This window comes from Juglans microcarpa x Juglans regia, chromosome 3S (genome assembly GCF_004785595.1).
Source record: "Juglans microcarpa x Juglans regia isolate MS1-56 chromosome 3S, Jm3101_v1.0, whole genome shotgun sequence".
Classification (NCBI taxonomy): domain Eukaryota; kingdom Viridiplantae; phylum Streptophyta; class Magnoliopsida; order Fagales; family Juglandaceae; genus Juglans; species Juglans microcarpa x Juglans regia.
In genome coordinates this window covers 27,767,415-27,791,315 of record NC_054599.1, presented here as the reverse complement: position 1 = coordinate 27,791,315, position 23,901 = coordinate 27,767,415, and the positions used below count along the sequence as shown (strand labels likewise).

The window sequence follows — 23,901 nt, the reverse complement described above, 5'->3', positions numbered from 1 at the left end:
TGAACCTTTTAATTAGTCTCACCGAAATGTAATAGACCTTACTTCTGTTTGTTAATTGGTGGGCCCATTATCTTATTAGGGGCACTATAGTCATTTCATTACATTTCTGTTATGCTTTGCTTTGTAATACGAAAACATTCGAGAAGAAATGCAGAAAAGAATATTCACAAGGCAATAGCCCTTTGGAGGTCTTTGTTTCCTCGAAAAACAAATCTATCATCCATTTTTTCTCATCATTTTCCTTCCGTGCTTTTTATTACAATCGGTCCCTTAACACAATTACCTTCAAAGCATCTTAACAAAATAAACATGTAGCAACTAGCATGCTTAATAACGCAAAAAGAAGCCGTAAATAGAACCGCCTATGGATTTCATAGGTGGCCATTTATTTTTGTCGTGCACAAGTGGTCTAAACTTCAACAACTTTATCCAAGTCCAAGAGCAATCGCCAGAGTTTTTGAGCTCCCATAAGTTCTTCCCCTTGATGTGGTAGTTTCTTACCCAGCAACTCTCGATGGATTGACACTCATCGGTACTTAAATGCCATGTATGTCAAAGCATAGTTGCTTTGTTCCAGCTCTCCAAGTCCTTGATGCGAGGGCCACTTTTCTTTAGAGGAAGACACATGTTCTCCCAAGAAACCTTAATTCCCACAGGGCTAGATTCGGAGTCCTTCCCTGGGAAGGTCTGCCATGTCTGCTCAACTTGCTTTATATTTAGGAAAGATAAATAAGAAAATTCCTTTTATTTGCATGCTATGCTAAATCCTCTCAGCCTACCCACGCAATCAACACCTCAAGAACAAGGGAAAAAAAATGTCCACATACGCAATAGACATATTCTGCGCTCGGGGTATGAAACAAACCCGAAATTCACAAGGGGAGTTTCGTAGTGGTGTTGGACTGCCTTCAAGATAAGGCCTTTTTTTGTATGTAATCCTGGGGTAGAACGGGGATTTTTCTCAAGTCAAGAAATTCTTTCACTCCAACAATTTTCAAAATTATTAAAAGAAAATGCCATTTCTACAACAATATGATACACAAATTAAGCCCATATAGTCTAGCCATCTCCAGTGCTCAAACTCATTATTCTCTCCGCAAGCAATAAATCATCTGGGGTTGTGACCTGCAAAACAGTCTCAGCCAGTTGATTTACAATCCTGACAGATTAGATTGCCTTCTTGCTCCATAACTAAAACTATTTACCAAATCTTTTGATAAATCACTTTCAAAGAATGATATCATAGAGCATTTTAAGTTTCAGTACCTTGATGTTGGTATAAGATCCTTCGGTAATATATACAGGATGCTTGAGGTGCTCCACAATAGATACGTCATCAGTGACTTCAAGTCCTCCTCTGTTGAGATGTACAATTACATGTAGATTTTGAAGAGAGAACAATTACAGCCCGCAAATTCCTCTCCCAAGGTTGTTCTTGAAGAAAGAAATGTTCTAAACCAAGAAGCATGCATTGCATAGGCACAAAAAAGAGGTATTGAGATGAGGATATAAGTAGCCATATTTACTGGATTGTATGCACTAACTAGTTAGTAACGGCTATAGTTTCTTACTAACTAGTATATACTTGTGGATTTATATGTACAACAATGCTACTGATGTTCTGATGTTTCTATGACCTGAAACACCATAGGACTCCATTCGAACATCAAGATCCTTCATGACTCTAGACTATAGTAACGCCCCAATAGAAGACCCAAACCAAATGACCTATACTCCGAAAGGACAAGTCAATGATGCAATTGAGCTCTATTGGAACCTTATAAAGAGTAAGAATTTTTCCTTCCCAGGTAATGTGGGATCCCATACACCACCTACCCTTATCTTTATCATATGTGGTATCACAATCTACCCCCCTTAAATTCCCGACGTCCTCGTTGGGCTAGTCTGTTATAGGTGGCACGACTCAAATCCCACATTTCTGGTTGGGATAGGCTATGATATCATTTATAATGCCCCAATGGAAGATCCAAATCACATGACCTATACTCCAAAATGACTATTCAATGTTACAATTGGAGCCCCATTGGAACCTTATAAAGAACAAGAACTTCTCCTTCCCAAGCAATGTGGGATCCCATACACCACCTGCCCTTATCCTTATCATATGGGATATCACAATATTACAAACTAATTTGCATTTCCCAATAAAACTGCAAGTGGATGGATCAACATGAACTGCAGCATCTTTTGTATTATCACTAATGAAGAGGTAAGATTAGATTTATGTCAAATACTGCATGAAATATGCAACGTGAGCTACTAAGTGCATTCCCACCAATAGAAAAGTAAGAATGATGATAAAAGTAGCTCTTCAGTACCTATTTACTAGCTCAAAACCTTTATTAAGCAAGTCGGGTTTAATGACCTGTGAAAAGAGATAGATAAGGGAGCAATGTTATTATTCAACCTATTCACCCAGAAACATCCATAGCATTCATTTACACTTGACACAATTATAAAACATCTACATGATATCAAAATTAAACCTGTGGAGTCTGCATTTCCCAAAGCGTTTTCCTGTCCAGAGTTCTGACAACAAAGGATTGGCTATTGGCCTGCACAAAAGTTATGAAAAAACGTCTCACTATCCACCAGGTCAGATTGATGACTTTGTTCTAACTGTTTAAGGGCCTATAATAGTTGTTTTTCAACTTGAATTCTTATTTTGGATAAGTAGTGAACTGGGAAAAGACCAAAAAAAAAGGCTCAGAGGCAACCTATAGAGATATTTCAGTAACTCCAATTAATTGATACCTCTTTTATCGTAGCTTTTACAGGAACACCAAGTACAGCCGCTCCATTCAGCCAACCATCTTTAAGAACCTAAAAAAAAACAATTTACAAGTCTTAAAACATTCTGTAACCTTGACAGTCATATTTTGGAATGAGAAAAGAAATCAGTACACCTCCAAACTATGACTTGTTAACTCACCTCAAAAAACAATTGTTACCAACTGCCCCCAGGTTAGATTGGAACATTGAATTAGACAATATTACCCCCCAACTATAATAAAACCATACAGTTGCCCTCCACTTAACAAAACTTTAAAAGAAAATGGTGACCCATTACAACTCATCCCCCCATGGTGGCCATGGGAGCCATAGCTGTGGATCCCATGCAGACAAATCCGTGAACTCAGATGCTTTATCCAATCCATTCCCGAAGTTACCACTCCTTTCAAGAGGATTCACGGAAAGTCAGGCCCAATAGAGGGCAAATACGTTAATTATATTATAAATGAGGGCACCGATGTCATTTAACCTTCAATTTCATTCTCCCATCTGACCCAGCAAAATGTTTTCATAAGTAATACAAATTTCATTAATAGCACAAAGGTGCAACTCAAGTATAAAGGGCATATACGATAGAAAGTAACTGATTAGAAAGGAGGAAAACAATAACTAGGGCCAAATCACCCAACAGAAGAAAGGATAAGAAAATCCAGAACAGACCAAAACTATAACAAGCGATACTAATAGGGCTGAGTCATTTTTCTCGTTAAATTCTTAGCGCCAATATTTCTCAGTCACTACTGACCAGGAGACAAACTTGTAAAAAATATTTGTGTTTTAGAGGGTGAATTGTTGCAAGTCACAGTTTGAATGTATATTTGAGAATGAGGTTGTAGTTTGGGGTGTTTCTTCTTTTTTACCAAAATCAGAAGATGGCTCAAAAATTGAGAAGGGGGGAATATAATACATACTCTCAGATATAATCTTACTAGTGTGTGGTTGAAACCTGCCATGCTCATTGACATCTTTGAGACCTACCATGAGACATGCAAGGTAGTGCAGCAGCTAGGTCTGATAATCGCTTCCACTAATTACATGGATACATAGTCTTTTCTACTATCCCTAAAAAATTACCAATTTTGGAACGTCAGGCAAGTTATCATCTGTCTTCTAATATTCACACTAGATTTTCAAGTTTAAACAAATTTCCACTTCCAACTACAGCATATATTTTAGCATGCCTACCATACGTGCAATATCAGCATCCAATCATTAACTATTCTGGAACATATGCAGATTGCAGATCATTTATACATTTTGCATATTTGACCAAGTTTTAACTTCTTCCTATTGTGTCTATCAAATCATTCCTTTCGCAAGTTGGAGTGGTAGTAAGAAACCAAATGGCAAGGTTCCCCAGTTTTTTCTTTTAAGCATAGATTTAAGCAACAGTCACAAACACCAAGATATTGAAATGGAATCCTCAATCAAGAAACTCCAAAATCCAAGAGACAGCCCGTAGTAAGCTTAAGATATGGGTGTGAAACTAATTATTGAACCTATTGGACATCTTTTGCTCAACCATAGATTCTTTACGCTCTGTCGAAAAGAAAAATATTCCAAAATGAGGGCATATTTGAAACATGTATGCATCAAAATTCAAAGCTCCAGGTGTATTTCTATCACATCTCAGCATTACTTGTTGATCCTTTTGATCCTTTTCTCCATTCGACTTACCTCTCATCGATTAAGATGCTGAAGAAGACTGACAATTACAGCTAAAGAAATAATTGAAATTGAAAATAGATTACGTGGGTATGATAAGAAGAAGGAAAAATGTGCCTGCTGGATAGATGTTGGGGCAGGGAGGGGAGGAGTTAAGGTTTATGAATATGCAGAAGCATAAAGTCAGATAATCAACAATATTCATCTTTCACTACAGTACTTCTCCTCTATGATTTCAGAGCCAAGGAAAAAATGGGCCTCAGAAAGATAATAAATAGTATGGATGTCCCTGGTGAAATTTTCAGTTTTATAATTTAATTCAGCAAGTGTGGGAAATATTTTCTTTTTTAATATAGGTAATCAAAAGGTTTTATTCATAAAAGTAGGCAAAGCCCAATTACCCAGAGAGTATACATGAGAAGTACTTAATTAGAGTTTACAACCGAAAGAAAAAAATCATAGACATTTTAGTCCATTACAAACAATGGCCCCCGCCCATAAGAACAATGATTTAAAAAAGAAAACTTTAAGCTCCTACATTGTTCTCTCGTGATCTTCGAAACTTCTATCACTTCTCTCCTGCCACATACACCAACACATACATATAGGAACCATTCTCCAGATTACTGCAGTTACCTTAGAGGCCTCTCCAGCTTGCTAGGAAATCCATCAGTCTAAGAGGCATGACCCATGATAATCCAATTCCCACAAAAAAATATCTCACATGGTCCTAGCCACCTCGCAATGTAAAAGTAGATGATCTACTGATTCACCATTCTTTTTACACATATATCAATCCAACACCATTACCCGATGTATCCTTAAATTATCTATGGTGAGAGTTTTGTCCAATGATGTTGTCCACACGAAAAAAGCTGCTTTTGAAGGAGCTTTTGTCTGCCACATACTCTTCCATGGGAACATGGTCATTCCAAGGCTCATTAGAATTGGGTAAAACAATTTGACAGTGAATCTACCTTTGTGTGGGAAAATATTAGGAGTTGTTGGGGAGATTTCGCTAAACATGTTAGTTTTGTAGTTGGTGATGGTTCTAGGATTAGTTTTTGGCATGCTTCTTGGTGTGGTGGTAAGGCCCTTAAGGTTGCTTTTCCTGGCCTCTTCTGGATCCTTCATAATAATGATTCTTCAGTGACAGATGTTTTGGATTACCTGAGTGGTTCCCCTTAATGGAATGTACATTTTACTAGAGCAGCAAATGACTGGGAAATGGATGCAACTTCCAATCTATTTATTTTGTTGTATGATACGAGTATTGGCAGGATAGCAGGGGTGAGATGGACAAGATGGTTTGGATTCATACCAGAAATAAGAAGTTCACAGTTCACTCTATGTACAAGGCATTGTCTGGTCAGAATGTTGTACACTCTTTCCTTGGAAGTGTACATGGAGGAGTAAGGTGCCATCAAAGGTTGCTTTCTTTAGTTAGACTGCTTCCCTTGGGAAAATTCTGACCTTGGACAATATTAAGAAGCATGGATTAATTGTTATGGATTAGTGCTAAATGTGTAAAAAATGTGGTGAATCGGTGGATCATTTATTACTTCATTGTGAGATGGCAAGGGTGTTATGGTATGAGGTCTTGTAATGCCCTAATGGAAGGTCTAAACCACATGGTCTATACTCCAAAATGACTAGTCAATGATACAATTGGAGCCCTATTGAAATCTTATAAAGAACAAGAACTTCTCATTCCCAAGCAATGTGAGATCTCATACACCACCTATCATTATCCTTATCATATGGGATATCACAATCTACCCCTCTTAAATTCCCGACGTCCTCGTCGGCCAGTCTGTAGTAGATGAAACGGCTCAAGTCTCACATTTCTGATTGAGATAGGCTCTGATACCATTTGCAACGCCCCAATGGAAGGCCCAAACCACATGGCCTATATGCCAAAAGGACTAGTCAATGATACAATTGGAGCCCCACTGGAACCTTATAAAGAGCAAGAACTTCTCATTCCCAAACAATGTGGGATCTTATACACCACCTACCATTATCCTTATCATATGAGGTATCACAAGTCTTTAATAAGATTGATGTGGCGTAGCGTGGGTGATGCCCAATAGGGTAGTGGATCTTTTCGCTTGTTGGAGAGGCATTAGGGGTAACTCTCAAATTGTTGTTGTTTGGAACATGATCCCTTTATGTCTTACGTGGTGTATTTGGTTTAACAAGAATGACTAGTGTTTTGAAGACAAGGAACACTCAGTGGACAATCGTAGATGTTTCTTTTTTAACACCGTATTTCTTTGGGCTTCGGCCATTGTATTCAATGGAACTAGTGTTCATGATTTCATTGATTCTTTTTTTCAAGTTCCTGACTTATAACTACGTTTGCGCATTTGTACACTTCCTGTATACTTGGGCTATGCCTAATTTACTTGTCTCAATAAAAAAACTTCTTTAAAAAAAAAAATTTATATACTTCATGTATACTTGAGCTATGCCTAATTTACTTGTCTCAATAAAAAAACTTCTTTAAAAAAAAAAAAAAAAGGTTTTGAGTTGCTATGATGACCTTGCAAAGTACAAGATTCAAAATGGGCAAGGAAAGAACATATAATTGATATTCTAGAAAGAGATGGTCGAAGAAAAGCAACACTGTATGTCTCCCAAAAAAAAGTTCACTGAATGACCATCAGTAATTTGACCAACAAAATCCAATGCACTATATAAGCACATAACAAAGTTCTTTAGAGCCCAACCTTTTCAATATCTCCTGTTGATACTAAAGGTCTTGCAGAATCATGAATGCAAACAAGCTCTGAACTCGAATCGACTGCCTGTAAGCATTAACGATAAGCAATTAAAAAAAAAAATTGGTAAACAAAATTTTATTGATCATAAGAATAGGCAAGAGCCCAAATATATGAGACATATGCAAGAGCAACACCTAAGCAAGCTATTTTAGTGATACAAGGAATTCATGTAAAGTCATGCCATGAAAATCAATTACAATCAACCAATGTAGTAAAGTATTGAAAAAGAAAGTTCTAAGCTCATCCATTGACCACTCTTGATCTTTAAAACTTCTTTCACTCCTCTCCTACCAAATACACCATTAACATTTTTTTTTTATAAGTAATAAGAGATTTATTAATGCAAGTAGATAGGCATAACCCAAGTACATAGGAAATATACAAGAAGAAACACCTAAATACAAGCTATGAACTAGGAACTAGCAGAGTCTAAAAAAGAAACATTTAAAAAATCCCCATTCAGTACAAGTGTTTTCGCCCCAAAGCAAAGAGTTCGAAAGAAAAACTCTCTAAATTCTCCCAACGAGCGTTCTCTTTCATCAAAACGGCATCCATTCCTTTCTAGCCATAAACACTACATTAGGCATAGAGGAATCATCTTCCAAATATCAGCAATGTGATCGCTGCCCATAGATCCTTTCCAACAAGCCAATAGATCCACCACTCTCTTGGGCATCACCCAAGCTATACCCGACCTGCTGAAAATCTCATCCCAAAGAGTCTTTGCCACCTCACAATGCAGAAACAAATGATCAACTGACTCCCCATCTTTCTTGCACGAATAACACCAGTCCAGGCATATTATACCGTGCTTCCTCAAATTATCTGCTGTTAGAATCTTCCCGAGTGACACCAACCAGCAGAAAAAAGCAACTTTAGTCGGTACCTTGGATCTCCAAATACACTTCCAAGGGAATTAGTTGACACAATGGCACGTCAGCACTTAATAATAAGAGCTAACAGAAAAAATTGAATTTCCAGCATGTTGCCACAACATTTTGTCCTCTCCTCCCTGCACCACTTTTATGTCATACAGTCTACTGAAAAAGACAGTAACAATCGGCACTTCCCAATCATGAACATCTCTAATAAATCTTTTTTTTGAACATCTCTAATAAATCTCACATTCCATTGGGGAATATTATTGACGAAAGATACAGAATCAGCTACAGTGGCGTCGTTGTCCCTTGCCATTCTAAATAGGGAAGGAAAAGCATTCTTGAGAGCCAATTCCCCACACCAAAGATCATGCCAAAAGCGAATCTTATCTCCTCCTTCAACCTTAAACAAAACATGTTTAACAAATTCCCCCCAACCATTCCGTATTTACTTCCACAAGCCCACACCATACACACTTCTAACTTCATTAGAACACCAACACCTCCAAGCCCTCCCATATTTAACATCAATAATATTTTTCCATAACACATCCCTCTCTAATTGATACTCCAAAGCCACTTTCCGAGAAGGGCTTTATTAAAAAGCCTCAAATTATGGATCCCCAAACCCCCACAAGTAACTGATTCACCACCATTAACATATTGGAACCATCTTCCATATTGTTGCAATCTTAGAGTTGCCCCGAATGCCTCTCCAATGAGCAATTAAATTTGATTTACAATAAACAAATCACCAGAACCAATTATAACATAGTTCCCATGACATATCAGTGTTATATCATGGCTGTTTGAAGACATCAAAAAGCAGTTTCTCTTGCCTAATAAAGTTGATTCCTTGCAGAAAATGTTAAAAGGTATAAAATATGAAGCAAATGACAATAAAATACATAATCATGCATCATATTTCCAGCACAAATGAGAAAAATTAACCAACGGGCAGTTCGTAACTTCATACAAAGAAGTTTTTTTTTATCAGTTCATTTAAACTGTAGTTGCCCCGAATGCCTCTCCAATGAGCAATTAAATTTGATTTACAACAAACAATCACCAGAACCAATTATTACATAGTTCCCATGACATTTCAGTGTTATATCATGGCTGTTTGAAGACATCAAAAAGCAGTTTCTATTGCCTAATAAAGTTGATTCCTTGCAGAATATGTTACAAGGTATAAAATATGAAGCAAATGACAATAAAATACATAATCATGCATCATATTTCCAGCACAAATGAGAAAAATTAACCGACAGGCAGTTCGTACAAAGAAGTTTTATCAGTTCATTTTAAACTGTAATTGACGATTGATTCATGTGTTCTTAAATCTACATTTAATATACACATGTGAACATAAGCTAATATGGTTTGTAACAAATATAAGGGATTTGGACCTGACCCACTACCTTACCATGTTACACGCATTATCACACAATCCTTGCATCTCTCATATGCTATAAAGAGTCTAAGAATGATAAGATGCAAGAAGTATTAAGCTTTAAAGTTGGCCATAGGAGTTATGGCAGTTAAGGTGTGGTCCACTGTAATCATGACTAGTTATGAGAAAGTTAGTAGCTGCGCCTATGGCCACAGTGTCAAGACCCCATCAAAAACCGCCCTAGGACATGGTCTTAGGCATGCATGGGCTAGCCAAGGCCACCAAGAGCCAATGCCATGGGCCCCCATGGGTTCCACACCACTATCACTTGTTTATTTATTTATTTTATTTATTTTTATTTATCAAGGGACCTATTAGGGTTTCCACTTTGTATTCTCTATAAATAGGACCCTTAGGCATTTAGTTTACATCTTTTGAACCTTTAGCAAATTCCCTAAGTGGGTAGACTTGTTCTTGAGATCACCCTTTCAGTGCTAGGCACTTGGGCTACTTGGGTGCAATTCGTGAATCCCTAGTAGAGAATCATCACCTTGCAATTCGTGAATAGGTGTGATTCAACTTATCTTGTTCTTGCAACTTGGTGCAATTTGTGAATCCAAGTTGTGTTATCTTTGTTATTTTCAAGTTTATCAATCTATGAGATTTATTTGAACTATTGTGCAATCCGTAAATCAATAGTTGAAGTGCTCTCTTGTTCATCCATTATCTTCATTGTTCTTATTTTCCATCTTGTTCATATACACTTTCTTGCATATCTAAATATTCATATAAACCAAAAAGAGTCTTCATATTCTTTTGTTGAGTCCATTCATCTTTGTGCATTCTTGACTTGGTGGTGAAGTTGTTCATCATTGTGTTCTTGAATGTTCATACGTGTTCATCCATATTGTTCATCTATATATTTCCGTGCATTCATTTGATCCACCCAAACACTAAGTCTTACCCACTATAGTGTTTGCCCTAGTCCACTTACTATAAATTACCTTGCCGCCCCTCCATAAAACCCTAGCCATATTTCTCACATACATTACTCGGCCAACCCTAGTATTGCCCTACCTTCCATAATTGGTCACATCCCATAATTACCCTTCATCCATCATATTTATTGACCTAGCCGAAATTGCCACTTCCCATCATCCAACTTGCCCTAGCCGTGAGTCATACTTACCATAAGTGGCTTGCCCATAAATCTTTCCATATCCATAAAACCCTAGTCCATATACACCACTTACATATTCGGCCACACCAAAGTCTTCCATCCATAAAACCCTAGCCGTCCACCTCAAATCTCTAGAAGATAATTCATTCCTTTTAGGAGTCTTGCCTCCATCCCCTCACACAAACCCTAGCCGTTCATCAAGAGAGCTCTTTGGCAACTTCCTTAATTCAAGGAAAGTTGACTCATCCCATGCCAATCCCTTGATTCTCGGAACTACCCTAGAATCGCTCAATCCCTCCAATCACTCATCTAATTCCTTAAATCTCTCAACTCCTTCCATAGACCTAGTCAACCAAAAACTCCATCCTCTTGCCATATTTAAATCCAAATACTATTTTTTTATCTTATCCTAGTCAATTCCTAAAGTCAAGGAGCAACCCTTGACTCATTCAAACTCCATCTCATCTACCATATCCAATCTCTCAAATCTCTCATTCCCTACAATCACTCAAGTCAACCAAAGATCCCAATCCTATCTTGCCAAATTCAAATCCTATCTTCCATCTCCTAATCCCTAAAGTCAAGGGACAACCCTAGACTCATTCAAACACCATCCATCTTCATCCATTGACCATATCCAAATCCTATCTTCCTCATCTTATCTTTAATCAATCCCTAAAATCAAGGAGCAATCCTAGACTCATTTAAACACTTTCTCCTATTGCCAATACCAAACCACCCTAACATTAATGGGTAACCAACTCCAAAGTCGGCCAACCCTAGCCACCAAACCCTAGCCTCTCTCATCCACATCATTCCAAACCCTAGCATCTTAGCTAAGACTCCAACCCTAGTCCATCTCTTTCCAATCTCGGAATCATCCTTAGCTACCATACAAAACCCTAGCTACACTTCACCATACCAACCCTAATCATCATCCAAGTGGCCCTAACATCAAGGACAACCTTCAAGCCATTCCACATTGCATCAAACACCCTTATTCAACCCTTAGATCAACCTAGGAACTCATCATCACCATCATACGTGCCATTATTGTCCAAAGCCTAAACAAGTTGGCAAGGTCACTCGGCCATCATTCACACCAAGGCGAGCTCGTGATCCTTAGTGTTAGGGACAAGAACGGGGTCCCTGACACAGGCTATGGGACCAGTGCACAAACCTAAACAAGGGATTAATATGTGTTGGCCATAAAAATGGTGAAAGACAACTTATTAGACATGTATGAACATAGCAATAGCTTACCATGCTCAATATGTCATATCACATGCCAAACATGTTAGTTGTTAATTTCTTTTGCATAGACAATGTTACACAATTATTATGTCAGACTCATATAAGAACAATTTTTCAAGAAAAACCAAGTTAAATTTTATTGCATGATGTACTGCTTATTAAGTCTTTGATTCATTTTCTTTGTTTAATATGGGTGGAAGAGAATGTGGAAGATGAGACAGTGGGTCAGGCTTCGACAACAGAACCTAGCATCCATGAATAAGTATCAAACACAGATTAATTCATTAAAAGTCCCATGTTAGCCTGTTTTTTGTTATTCCCGTTTCAAGAAATTGTGTTACTTTTAATTTTATAAATCCAATCAAATGTAGTGATTTGCTTTTATTTGGGTCTCTCACCTGGTGCAAAGTCATACTTTAGTAGCATCCCTAACTTACAAGGGAGTGTTACACGAATCCACATCGGAGTAAAGCACAAGGGATCAAGGCAAAATTCCAGTAAAAGTTGTTGTTTTCTTTATTCACTTGTTCTAAAAGTATTAGGTACATATTTAGGATATCATGAATTCATGTGAGCTCATATTGAAATAGTTGAACTTTCAGCAATTTGACTCGACAAATTCGATTCAAAGCCACAAAATTGAATTTAACCTTAGGTAAAGAACAAACTTTACAAACAATTACATGTAACGACCAAAAGAAAGTCCAAACTACATCCGGGCTTATATTTTAAAAGAATAAGTCAATGTTACAATTAAAACCTTTTGAAATCATTATAAGCTGGAATATCTTCTCTCACCCAAACAATATGAAATCCCATTCATATTAAATCTGAGGCATTACAGTCTCTCCTTTTAGATCTCTAATGTCCTCGTCAAACCAGTCCACTGTACGAGGCAAGGTTCAAGCCCCACACTTTTGATGGAGATTAGATCTAATACCATTTGTAAGGACTAAGAGAAAACCTAAACTACATCTAGACTTGCATTCCAAAAGATTTGGGTGGGAAATTTCATAATTGAAACCCTTGGAATCTTTATAAACAGTAACTTCGCCCTCCCAGACAATGTGGGATCACATTCACTGCTCTCACACTGAATCCAAAGCACTAAGTTATGCTTAAATCATTCAGCAAGATCATGTTTTGAAGTAGTTTCTGGTCTTAGAATTAACTTATCTAAGTCTGAAATAGTTATTGTACATCCTGTATTGAATATTTTGGATTTAGCTAATATCTTGGGTTGTAAGGTCTCATCGCTACCTATGAGATATCTTGGTCTTCCATTGGGTGCTTCTTACAAAGCATTGATGATTTGGGATGGTGTGATTGAGAAGATTGAAAGGAGGTTGGCTGGTTGGAAAAGGATATATTTGTCCAAAGGGGAAGGATTACTTTGATTGGGAGTACGTAGTCTAACCTACCAAAGTATTTCCTTTCCCTTTTTCCTTTGCCTATAGGGTGGCCAATAGAATTGAAAGGATTTTTCGGAATTTTGTGCGGGGTGCTAATGGGGAGGAAAGAAAGTTTCACTTTGTAAGTTGGAACAAGGTCTGCTCTTTGGTTTCTTGTGGAAGCTTGGGGGTTGAAATTTGAGGATTTTCAACAAAGCTTTACTTGGAAAATGGCTATGGCGGTATCATCTTGAGAGGGATGCCTTATGGAGAAACATTATTGATGTTAAATATGGGAGGATGTGAGGGAATTGGTGTTCTTATGAAGTTAGAGGAGTGTATGGGTTGGGTTTGTGGAAGTCTACTCGGAATGGTTGGCGGGAATTTGTCGATCACGTTAAATACAAGGTGGGTGATGGAACTAGGATTAATTTTTGGCAGGATATTTGGTGTGGGGATACAGATCTTAAGAATATATCCTTCCCTTTTCAGGATTGCAAGAGATCAAGAAATTGCAGTGGCTGATTTCTTTATTTTTTAAAACAATAATCTTCAATGGAATGTATATTTTATTAGAGATGTGCATGACTAGGAAGTGAATGCCTTTTCTGATTTTTTTGGAAGACTATATGATATGAAGATTGGGCAAGGAAGGGAGGAGAGCTTGCTGTAGATTCACACTGGTAATTCCAGAATTTTGGTTAGCTCCTTTTACTAGGCGTTAACTTATCATCATGTCAATAAATTCCCTTGGAAGTGCATTTCGAGATCTAAGGTGCCTAGTAAGGTTGCATTTTTCGGCTGGTTGGCGTCTCTAAGAAAAATATTGACCACGGATAATTTGAGAAGCCGTGGATTATTTGTTGTGGATTGGTGCTTCATGTATAAGAAAGATGGTGAATCTGTTGACCATCTTTTTCTTCATCGTGAGGTGGCTTAAGACTTTGTGGGATGAGATTTTTGGTAGGATGGGTATTGCATGGGTGATGTCTAAGCAAGTGGTGGACCTTTTAGCATGTTGGCAAGGTTCTAAGGGGAATCGTCGCATTGCTGCCATATGGAAGATGATTCCTTCATGTTCGATGTGGCGCTTATGGTTGGAAAGGAACAGGCGATGCTTTGAAGATAAAGAACATTCAGTGGGAGCACTTAGGTAGTTTTTCTTTAGTACTTTGTGTATTTGAGCTAAAGCTCTTGTATTGAATGGAGATAATCTTCATGATTTGCTTTTAGCCCATTCTACTTCCTAGCTTGTATTTAGGTATTTTCTCTTGTATACTTCATGTGTACTTGGGCTATGCCTATTTACTTGTTAATAAAATTTTCTTATTACTTATAAAAAAAAATCATTCAGCAATCATGTTTAGAATCATGATTTTGACCTTCCCAAAAAGATAACATAGACACACAATACTACAATTTTAAGGTATTAAGAATTAGTGTAAGTTCGTTAACAAATCAACAAAAAGTAAAGCAGCAACAACAAAGCAATTTACGGTAGATCTTCATAGGGCTGTTTAAGGTGAGCTAGAAAGATCATGATTTTCCTTGAGCATATTTCTGAACTTCATTAGCAAAGATAGAGTGGCAACACCTTTAGTAACCAAATGTTGTTTGATGTCCGTTCAATATTGAGCCTATGATATTATGAACATTTTGCCAACCTTTCATGGCAACAATAATATGTTGAGTGGAATGGTGATAGTACCTGAAGGCCACTGTAGACAGAATCTTGCCTTTCCTTCCCAGGAAGTGTAAATTTAACTTCAACACAAAGCTTCCCTTTGGTTCCTAAAACAAGACAAACATCAGTTTGTATATCTCTTAAAGCACTAGAGCGAATGGGTCAAATATAGCCAAGTGGCAAGCTGTCATGCAAAGAAGCCTACTACACACCAGAGAGAGAGAGAGAGAGAGAGAGAGATAAAACCTTCAAAAATGTCCTTGTAAGAGGGATCACAAACCACAATGATTTCCTTCACTTGAATCAATCGTGAGAAAGTGTACAAACTGCATATAATTTTGTCACAAGAACACGAAACTAAGGATTGATGACCAATGACTTTATAATCAAATCAAACTTACATAAGGTACACCATCCTAATGTTGCCTTAGGAGCCAAACCTACATCTGAGTAACCTAAGGAATCTTTCCACCTAGAATTACAAAATATGAACTGGGCCAAGTCTTTAGTCATGTAAGGCTCACTATGCAAACTGTTCACAAAATGATGCAATTAGTTTGTTGAACCCACTACTCAAGAATTTTTCTCTCTCCTAGACATTTTCTCTCCATACATGTTGCGAAAACCTTCCTTGTTGTAACCAATGATGATACTGTTGGTGTAGCGTTGAGTTAGTTTTGATGGGGTTTACAAGGGAGTTGGTTATAGATTCGAAACTATTTTTATTAGTGAAGGAAGGAGTTTTGCTACATATCATTGAGAGAGGATGGAAGAAGGATCATGAGATTATGGTGGAATCAAGCACTGTGGGTTGGCTGCAGAAGGCATTGGAGGTCTGTTTGAGAGGGGAGAAGGAGTTCTATGGCACCGTTAAAGAAGGTTACCGCAGCTTTATAGCCTAGAGGTGTTCGAATTTACAGGGTCGTTACGTGGTGGTTGCTGAATATGGTGAGGTGGAAGAAGAAATTTCATCTTCATACTTGAAGGGGAGGGGGGAAGAAGATGGAGGAGGCTAAGGGAGGCTATGGGTGAGTGTATGCAGGAAGGCAGAAGCAGGGGGTCCTTCACGGCAGCAGAAGGAGGAGGCGAGGCCATAGTTGCGGTCTTACAAGGAGGCCCTCCTTCCAGAGGCGACACACCGTGAGCAAAGTGGGGGAGGAGGTGGTGTCAGCTTCTCTGACAGTTACTTGCGTCGAGCCCCTCATATTGTACGAAACGTGGGAAATGGCAGGGAGAAGGAGTGGGACGTGTGCAAGATGTTGGAAGAGGTGATGCGCTACTTGCAAAACCTACAGAAAGAAATTGTAGAAATAAAAGGTTGTGTTGGGCAAAATAAGGAAGCTGCAACTTTAAGGCTGGGGGAGTTTAAAGGTAAGGGGCCAGGCTTGAAGCAAAGGCCCATCAATTAGAATAAGGGGGAGGGGCTTCAATGCATTAACGTGACCGGGCCAAAGCACACGTGCTCAATTAAGGGGACGGGCCACTTGGGTGGGCCTCAGCCTGCGGGCCCATCTGGAGGGGGGGTGAGGAGAGGCAATCTAGGCCACAGTCCATGGGCCAATGGATTGGACCTCAACCCAAAGCCCAGCAGAAGACCCTCGATAGCCTTAGGGCTTTGCCCAGCAACGATACCTGCATGTTGCCGTCGAGGACCACGCCGCAAAGCTCGCCAGTGCAAGTGGAGCTCCCAACGGGTATTTAGATATCATCAACGACGACAGTGGCACCCTTCGATGATAGCTCACACGTGCGGGAAGCACAGATCTCGTCGATAGACTTTGCGAAGGGCTCTCCGACTCTGTTGGGTGGCTTTTCTCTGCCGTGTGGGGGTCAGACAACGCCAACAAGGTGCAAGGTGGAGGAGGCGACACCGGAGAACCTCTCTGTACAATTCCTCAAGGAACCTGAGTTCAATCTGAAGGAGGGGAGGTTTTTGCGGATTTTGTGCACTCTGATGGGGTGGAAATGGTGCTCTCCGAGGATGAGCACATAGGTTTGGACGAAATTACCTTGGTGGAAGAAACCTGAGGTACATAGATGGACAGCAGGGAGGTAGATCCTATGCCCTTGAATTTTATGCTTGTTAGTCTTCCTGAGGTCTCAAATTGGGTCATTGATAAGGTGAAAGAAATTCAAAAATTTGTGGGTTTGGAGTTCGAAGGGTACGAGGAACAGTTTATGGCCTTGCTTATAGCCATTGAAGCAGGGCATCAACAACAAAGAAAAGCTGGCTCCAAAAAGTAGACGAGTGGTAGAGAAAATTGAGGACATCATAGGGATGTACTCGATTGCTTGCTCTTTTAAGAGTGTGTCCGATAACTTTTTATGGACTTTTGCAGGTGTCTATGGGCCAAACTTAGACAACAACAGAGCATCTTTGTGGGACGAATTGGCAGGAGTACACAGCTGGTGGGAACTTCAATGGTGTATTGGGAGAGATTTCAATGTCACTAGATTTCCAAGTGAGTCTTCAGGTAATAGAAGAGGGCGGCCAGCAATGTTAGAGTTCTCTGAGTGCATCTCTAACTTAAGCTTGGTTGATATGCCACTAGCTGGGGGTACAACCACGTGGGCTAATAATCAGACATGGTCTCGGTTGGATTGCTTCTTAATATCTCCAGAATGGGAAAGCCACTTCCCGGATGTTTGGCAAAAGCGTTTGCCTCGTATTGGTTTGGATCATTGGCCTATCATGCTTGATTGTGGTGGCCTCCGTAGAGGACGACGGTATTTCTAATTTGAAAACATGTGGCTGAAATCTGAAGGTGTTGTAGAAAGAGTAAGGCAGTGGTGGTCCTCATACCAGATCGAGGGTACCCCTAGCTTCGTCCTTGCGGGGAAATTGAAAGAGTTAAAAAGAGACTTGAACTTGTGGAACACGCAATCGTTCGAAGACATAGGGGAGAACAAGAAAAGCAAGTTGAAAGAGATCTAGGAAATAGAGAGACTCCAAGGGGCTAGGTCTTTTACTCAGGAAGAATTAGATCGGAAGGCGTTGTTGGGGGCGAAGCACGAGAGGATTATATTACTAGAAGAGACATCTTGGCGGCAAAAATCAAGAGCTTTGTGGTTAAGGGAAGGAGATCGAAGCACGAAGTTCTTTCATAGTATTGCAAACTCTCACAGGAAAAACAATAACATAGAGATGCTGAAGATTGACAAGGTAGAATGTAGGGAAGAGCAGGCAATTCATGACTATGTAGTTGGTTTTTATTAGCAACTATAATCTGAGCTGATGGGGTGGCGGCCCTCTCTTGATGGCCTTGCATTTGACACCATTGGACCGAGTGATGTCTCTCGAATTGAGAGGGTTTTTGAAGAGGAGGTTTTTGAAGAGGAGGAGATTTTCGAAGTAGTGAGGAAGATGCGCAAAGACAAGGCTCTAGGACCTAACGGGTTTTCTATGGGTTTCTCCAAGAATGTTGGAATGTCGTCAAGGAAGATATTATGAAGGTGTTTCAGGAGCTTTTCGTATTTGGAGAATTTGAGAGAAGCTTAAATACCACTTTCATCACGTTGATTCCAAAGAAGGTGGGGGCTAATGAGGTTAAGGACTTTCGACCCATTAGCTTAATGAATGGGGTATATAAGATCATATCGAAAGTACTTGCAAATTGACTGAGTTAGGTAGTGGGGAAGATCATCACCAAACCCCAAAATGTCTTTGTTAAAGGTAGGCAAATCCTAGATGCGTTTCTTATTGCTAATGAATATCTGGATGGTATGTTGAAGGCGAGTATAGTAGGGATCATTTGTAAGCTTGACATGGAGAAAGCGCATGATCACGTTAACTGGAATTTTCTTCTCTACCTTCTTGGGAGGTGCGGTTTTTGTGAGAGGTGGTGGTCTTGGATTCGTTGGTGCATATCAACGATGAAAGTTTCTGTATTGATAAATGGAAGCCCAGCTGGTTTCTTCCATAGCTCACGAGGACTAAGACAAGGCGATCCGTTGTCGCCTCTGCTGTTTGTTTTCGTGATGGAGGGTTTAAGCAGGATGACATCGGCCTTGGTTAATAATGGCTTTTCAATTGGAACCCCGGATAGGGGTATCATTATATATCTCACTTGTTGTTTGCAGATAATATGCTTGTTTTTTGTAAGCCAAATCAAAATCAGATTCAAGAATTGAAGGCATTGCTGCTTTGTTTTGAAGTAGCCTCCGATTTGAAAGTGAATTTAAATAAATCAGAGATGATTCCAATTGGAGATGTTCCTAATATACGGCAACTGGCTAGCACGATGGGATGTAAGATGGCCTCACTTCCTTTGACGTACTTGGGACTTCCGTTGGGGGTGTAGGGCGTCCTCCCTGTGGAAGGTGGTGATTGAGCATAAATATGGAGGCATCTAGAGGGATGGAGTACTAAAGAAGTTAGAGGAGCATATGGAGTAGGGTTGTGTAAACACATTAGAAGAGGATGAGGGGTTTTTACTCGACACACTTGACTCTAGTTAGGGGAGGGCTCTAGGATTAAATTCTGGAAAGATATTTGGTGTGGGGATACATCCCTACAAGATTCATTTCCTTCACTATTCCAAATTGCCAATGATAAAGACATTGCAGTGGCAAATGTCATGGGGTTATCGGGTGGGCAGATCCATTGGGACATCAGTTTTAGTAGAGCAGCACAATATTGGAAGATGAGCAGCTTTGCTGATTTTTACAGCCTCTTGTACTCCGTTAAACCAAGCAATCATCAAGAAGATGGGTTGTGGTGGTCACCTGCCAACAAAGGTGCATTCTCGGTTCACTCTTTTTATAAGGCTCTCATTCTAGAGCCTAACTCTCATTTTCCTTGGAAAAGACTTTGGAGACAGAAGGCACCATCCAAAGCTGCATTTTTTGTGTGGACAACATCGTTGGGCAAAGATCCTCACAACCGATAATTTGAGGAAAATGAGGGTATCATAGCAGATTGGTGTTGCATGTGTAGGGGAGGGAGAGAGTCGGTGGACCATCTTCTGCTATATTGTGTGATAGCAAGGTTTTTGTGGAATGAGATGATCGGTCGAGTAGAGCTGGCGTGCGCTATGCCGAAGACTGTAGAGGCAGTGTTGGCCAGTTGGACAAATATAAGAGGCATGTAGCAGATTAAAACGGTTTGAAAGATGATCCCTATATGCATCGTGTGGTGCTTGTGGCAGGAGCGCAATGCGAGAATGTTTGAAGACAGCGAGATATCACTAGAGGAACTTAAAGCTTTATTTTACACTACTCTATGTAGTTGGGCCATTGTTGTTGATTTCAATGGCATGGACCTACATGACTTTCTTGTTTCTTTGGCGCCTTCTTAATTAGGGCACACAGTGTTTCTTTTATTTGTATCGGCTTTGCCTAATTCTTTGATCAATAAAACTTGTTTACCTATAAAAAAATAAAAAATAAAAAATAGTTTGTTGAACCCACACTTAGCACTCCGATATTTTGAACCTTTTTTCATTTTAAAACCCTGTTCGAGTTAACCACATTGACTGCAACAGTAACTAGAGTGATATCACGCATTATGGTCCGTCTCAGAGTTTAAGCACGCTTTCAGGACCCCCCAAAAGAATTTTTTTAGCCCTCCAAAGAGTTTAAAAAAGTTTCAGAAAGCTATTACATCAATTTATGAGCAGGTTAAAAATTTTTTATAGAAGCTCTCCTCAAACTCAACATTGTTATTAATCAGTACATTAGTGGTTTTTATAATATATTATACGCAAGGCAGGTTATGGAAGAAAATTCAACATAAAAACCATCAAACAAATACCAACTTGCTGCACTCTCTTCTCAGCATGGTTTTCTTAATTCCTCTTCTATTGCAAATAAAAAAAATTGGAAGTACTTGCGTTCGTTAGTGACCTAGGGTTGACTCTTCCAGTTTCTAAACCAACTACAGAACATGCCTTTTCAGTGATAAAACTTGTGAAAACAAGACTTTGTAATAGATTAAGGGATGAGTTTCTAATAGGATTTGGAAGTTTTTATGAAAAAGAATTGCTGAGAATTTCACTCCCAAGATATAAATGGATCCATTCTATTCTATGACAAATAGTTGTCAAGCGTAAGTTTGATATGCTAAGTTCTTTTTGGGAGATTTTTATCCTTTTTTTTATACATGGCTACATCAGAACTAGAAAACTTCTATAAAATTATTAGAATCTAAAAAGATTACTAGTTTTCCTTCAAAATTATTCTTAGACATCCATCAAAGTTGATAACTTTTGCATACAATATACTTATGACTTGTGACTTATTTTTCTATTAGAAAATTAAGACTTGGCTTTTGAGAAAAATACAAGAGAGTTAGTGTGTGTGTGTGTGTGAATACACGGATGGATTTCCAGACCTCTAGAAGAATCAGAAGCCAAACACATGTGATGGCCAAAAAACATTCATAGTTGAGTCAAGTTGTTGCAATTTACCTATACAAAGCAATTGGTTGGCCTAAAAGGGAAGATACTGCTTTGGCATGCTCGCCTATTCACACAAATAAAACAGAACCATAATGTCACAGATGCGGAAGGAATAGACAAACTATGAACAGAGGAAGAAAATGGAAGCACGTGCTGTGTACTTTCAAGCTTACTACAAACACTCTATTTGTGTGTGTAGGTATAGATATATAATATACATACATAACAATTTTCCATCTCAAAATAAAAGGGGAAAAAATCCAAACAAGGGCCATACATACCTCTGGAACTATATTTTTCTTGAATGCAATTTCAATTATTCCCTCAAGCAGTAGTAAAATGAATGATTTGAAGAAGGATATTCAGCATGAAGAAGAAAGCTGAAGCCTATGCATTAGGTCATATGGGAAGCTTAAACTAAATGAATTACATTGGCCCGATAACTCCAAGCAAAGCTATCTTCAATTGCCTTTAGGTTGAAATAAAATCAAAAAGTTCTGTGGACCCTCCCCATCGCCAGGCCCCCCAAAAAATTAAAAATAATAAAGAAAAAGAAAAAATAAAGCAGGTAAATTCCAGCTCAAATTTAACCCATACGCAGCTCTCTTGTTTTGGGGTGTGAAGCATTGTCGAACCAAAGCTTCTATAGTCGTTTTCTTAGTTCGAGATCCCTCTGACCAAACTGAAACCAAAGAATTAGTTCACTTTTCAAAATACTTCAATTGGTTCGCATTAGTGTATTGGGGGCAAGCCAGATATTGAAAGATCTGAGGATGTTGTAAAATTTTTCATAGTTAGAGGAGGTAAGTGTATTTTATACTTGTAGTGCCTTCTATCCTTTGAACCGTGAAAATATATACATTCCAGTTATATATTCATGTGAAAGAAAAGGAAAATGATATATTAGTTATTGTTTAACAATTTTATCTTAGTAGTCAGATAAAACGCAATTGAGTACGGATATTTAACTCCTGGTATCTAGTAAAGTACAAATACCCCATACCAGGCAAATAGTAACCATCTTACATGTGTTAATGGGTTCTCTAAGTGAATTAAACAAAGCACTGGGATTTAGATATAAAAAAAAAAAAAAAAAAATGCAGTCCCATCGGAATTGAAAACAAAGACGAAGACTCACTCCCATCCTTTTTCCCTTCCCCCCAGCCAAAAGAATCACCGATACGCTTTTTTCCTTCACAATTCTAGACTTCTGAGTAGAACATTCAAAACACGCAATATAAAAATATTGGCAAAATGAAAAATAAAAAACCTTCGACATTTATTTTATAAAGTAAGTCGTAAACTCACTTCCTTGTCAGAATTTTCGGCGCAGTAAGGAGTGATCCTCGATCTACCGCTTCTCCCCTTTTCCCTGAAATCGAATTTAGGACCTACAACAATATCACAGATAAACTTAACTTTTACGAATGTAGTAACATAGAGTATGTGACTCCCAAAGGTTTTTTTTTTTTTTTTTTTTTTTGGGCAGCCAAACATTGTGGGATTACTTGGGATGGTTTGACTTTGCCTGGAAATGGAAACGTAAAGTTGGAGTTTGAGAGTGAAACCGGGATGGACTTGACGGGAATTCTGCGATTGCTCTGGAAAATCGAACAAGAAAAAGAGAAAATAAGCGAAGAAGCTGCAGCAGGAAGTGGAAAGTTCAGGTCCACAGGAAGAATAATCGCCATCTCTCTCACTCCCTTGGAATGCAATTAACATTAATGCCTACGGAACTTGGGCTATGGGCTATTACTTGCCAGGAAACCCCCCAGGTATTCTATGTAAATTAGTATAATAAGTCGATTATATTGTCTCAAAATTCTCGAGGATAGGAGTTGGATTTCCCCCACTCATCACTACGCGCTTAGCCGAGAGTAAGGATTCCATCCCGCTACTCAACTCTAAAATCTAAACTTATCCACAAAGTAACTCAGCTGCAAGAAAAAGTAAATAATGATGGTTGATGAGACAAAATGGTATGACACCACTCGGCCGCATCCCGCTCATGGGGACTCATACAGGGCAAAATGAAAAATACGGAGAATTTTTTATCTTCTAATAAGGGAACATCGACGGACGACCAACAAGGCCTGCAGAATAAACGATCAGGAAGTCACGCCTCATTAATGGCATCACTATCCGAGCAACACGTCATATTAATGACGACGTCGCAGAGACACGCCATATTAAAGAACTCTAATAAAAATGAACAGTAAAAAGGACATGGCCTCCATAAGAGCAAGCATGATTTGTCCTTCCAAACTTCTGGTATAAATAACAATTTCCAGGTACGAAAAAGCTTTCTCGCTTCTCGGGTCTCTAGACTCTCTTATTATTTATAAACTTCCAAAATACTCTACTTACAGCACCACTACCCGAGCAATATGTCACATTAATGGCGTCGTCGTAGAGGCACGCCGCATTAAAGGACTCTGACAAAAGGAACAGTAAAAAG

At 38.9% G+C, this 23,901-nt stretch overlaps 1 protein-coding gene across 1 annotated transcript; it reads right to left on the bottom strand.

Annotated features, from left to right (window-relative positions):
* Nucleotides 1-977: 977 nt before the first annotated feature.
* LOC121257661 (2-C-methyl-D-erythritol 4-phosphate cytidylyltransferase, chloroplastic) lies at nucleotides 978-23,334 on the bottom strand. The gene is given in 13 exon segments (XM_041158793.1): nucleotides 978-1,125; nucleotides 1,267-1,357; nucleotides 2,340-2,386; nucleotides 2,508-2,576; nucleotides 2,776-2,844; nucleotides 7,212-7,289; nucleotides 15,070-15,152; nucleotides 15,292-15,371; nucleotides 21,453-21,480; nucleotides 21,483-21,507; nucleotides 22,582-22,653; nucleotides 22,752-22,834; nucleotides 22,972-23,334. Coding segments are annotated over 13 exon segments (954 nt in total). The 5' UTR covers nucleotides 23,135-23,334; the 3' UTR covers nucleotides 978-1,059.
* Nucleotides 23,335-23,901: the final 567 nt, after the last annotated feature.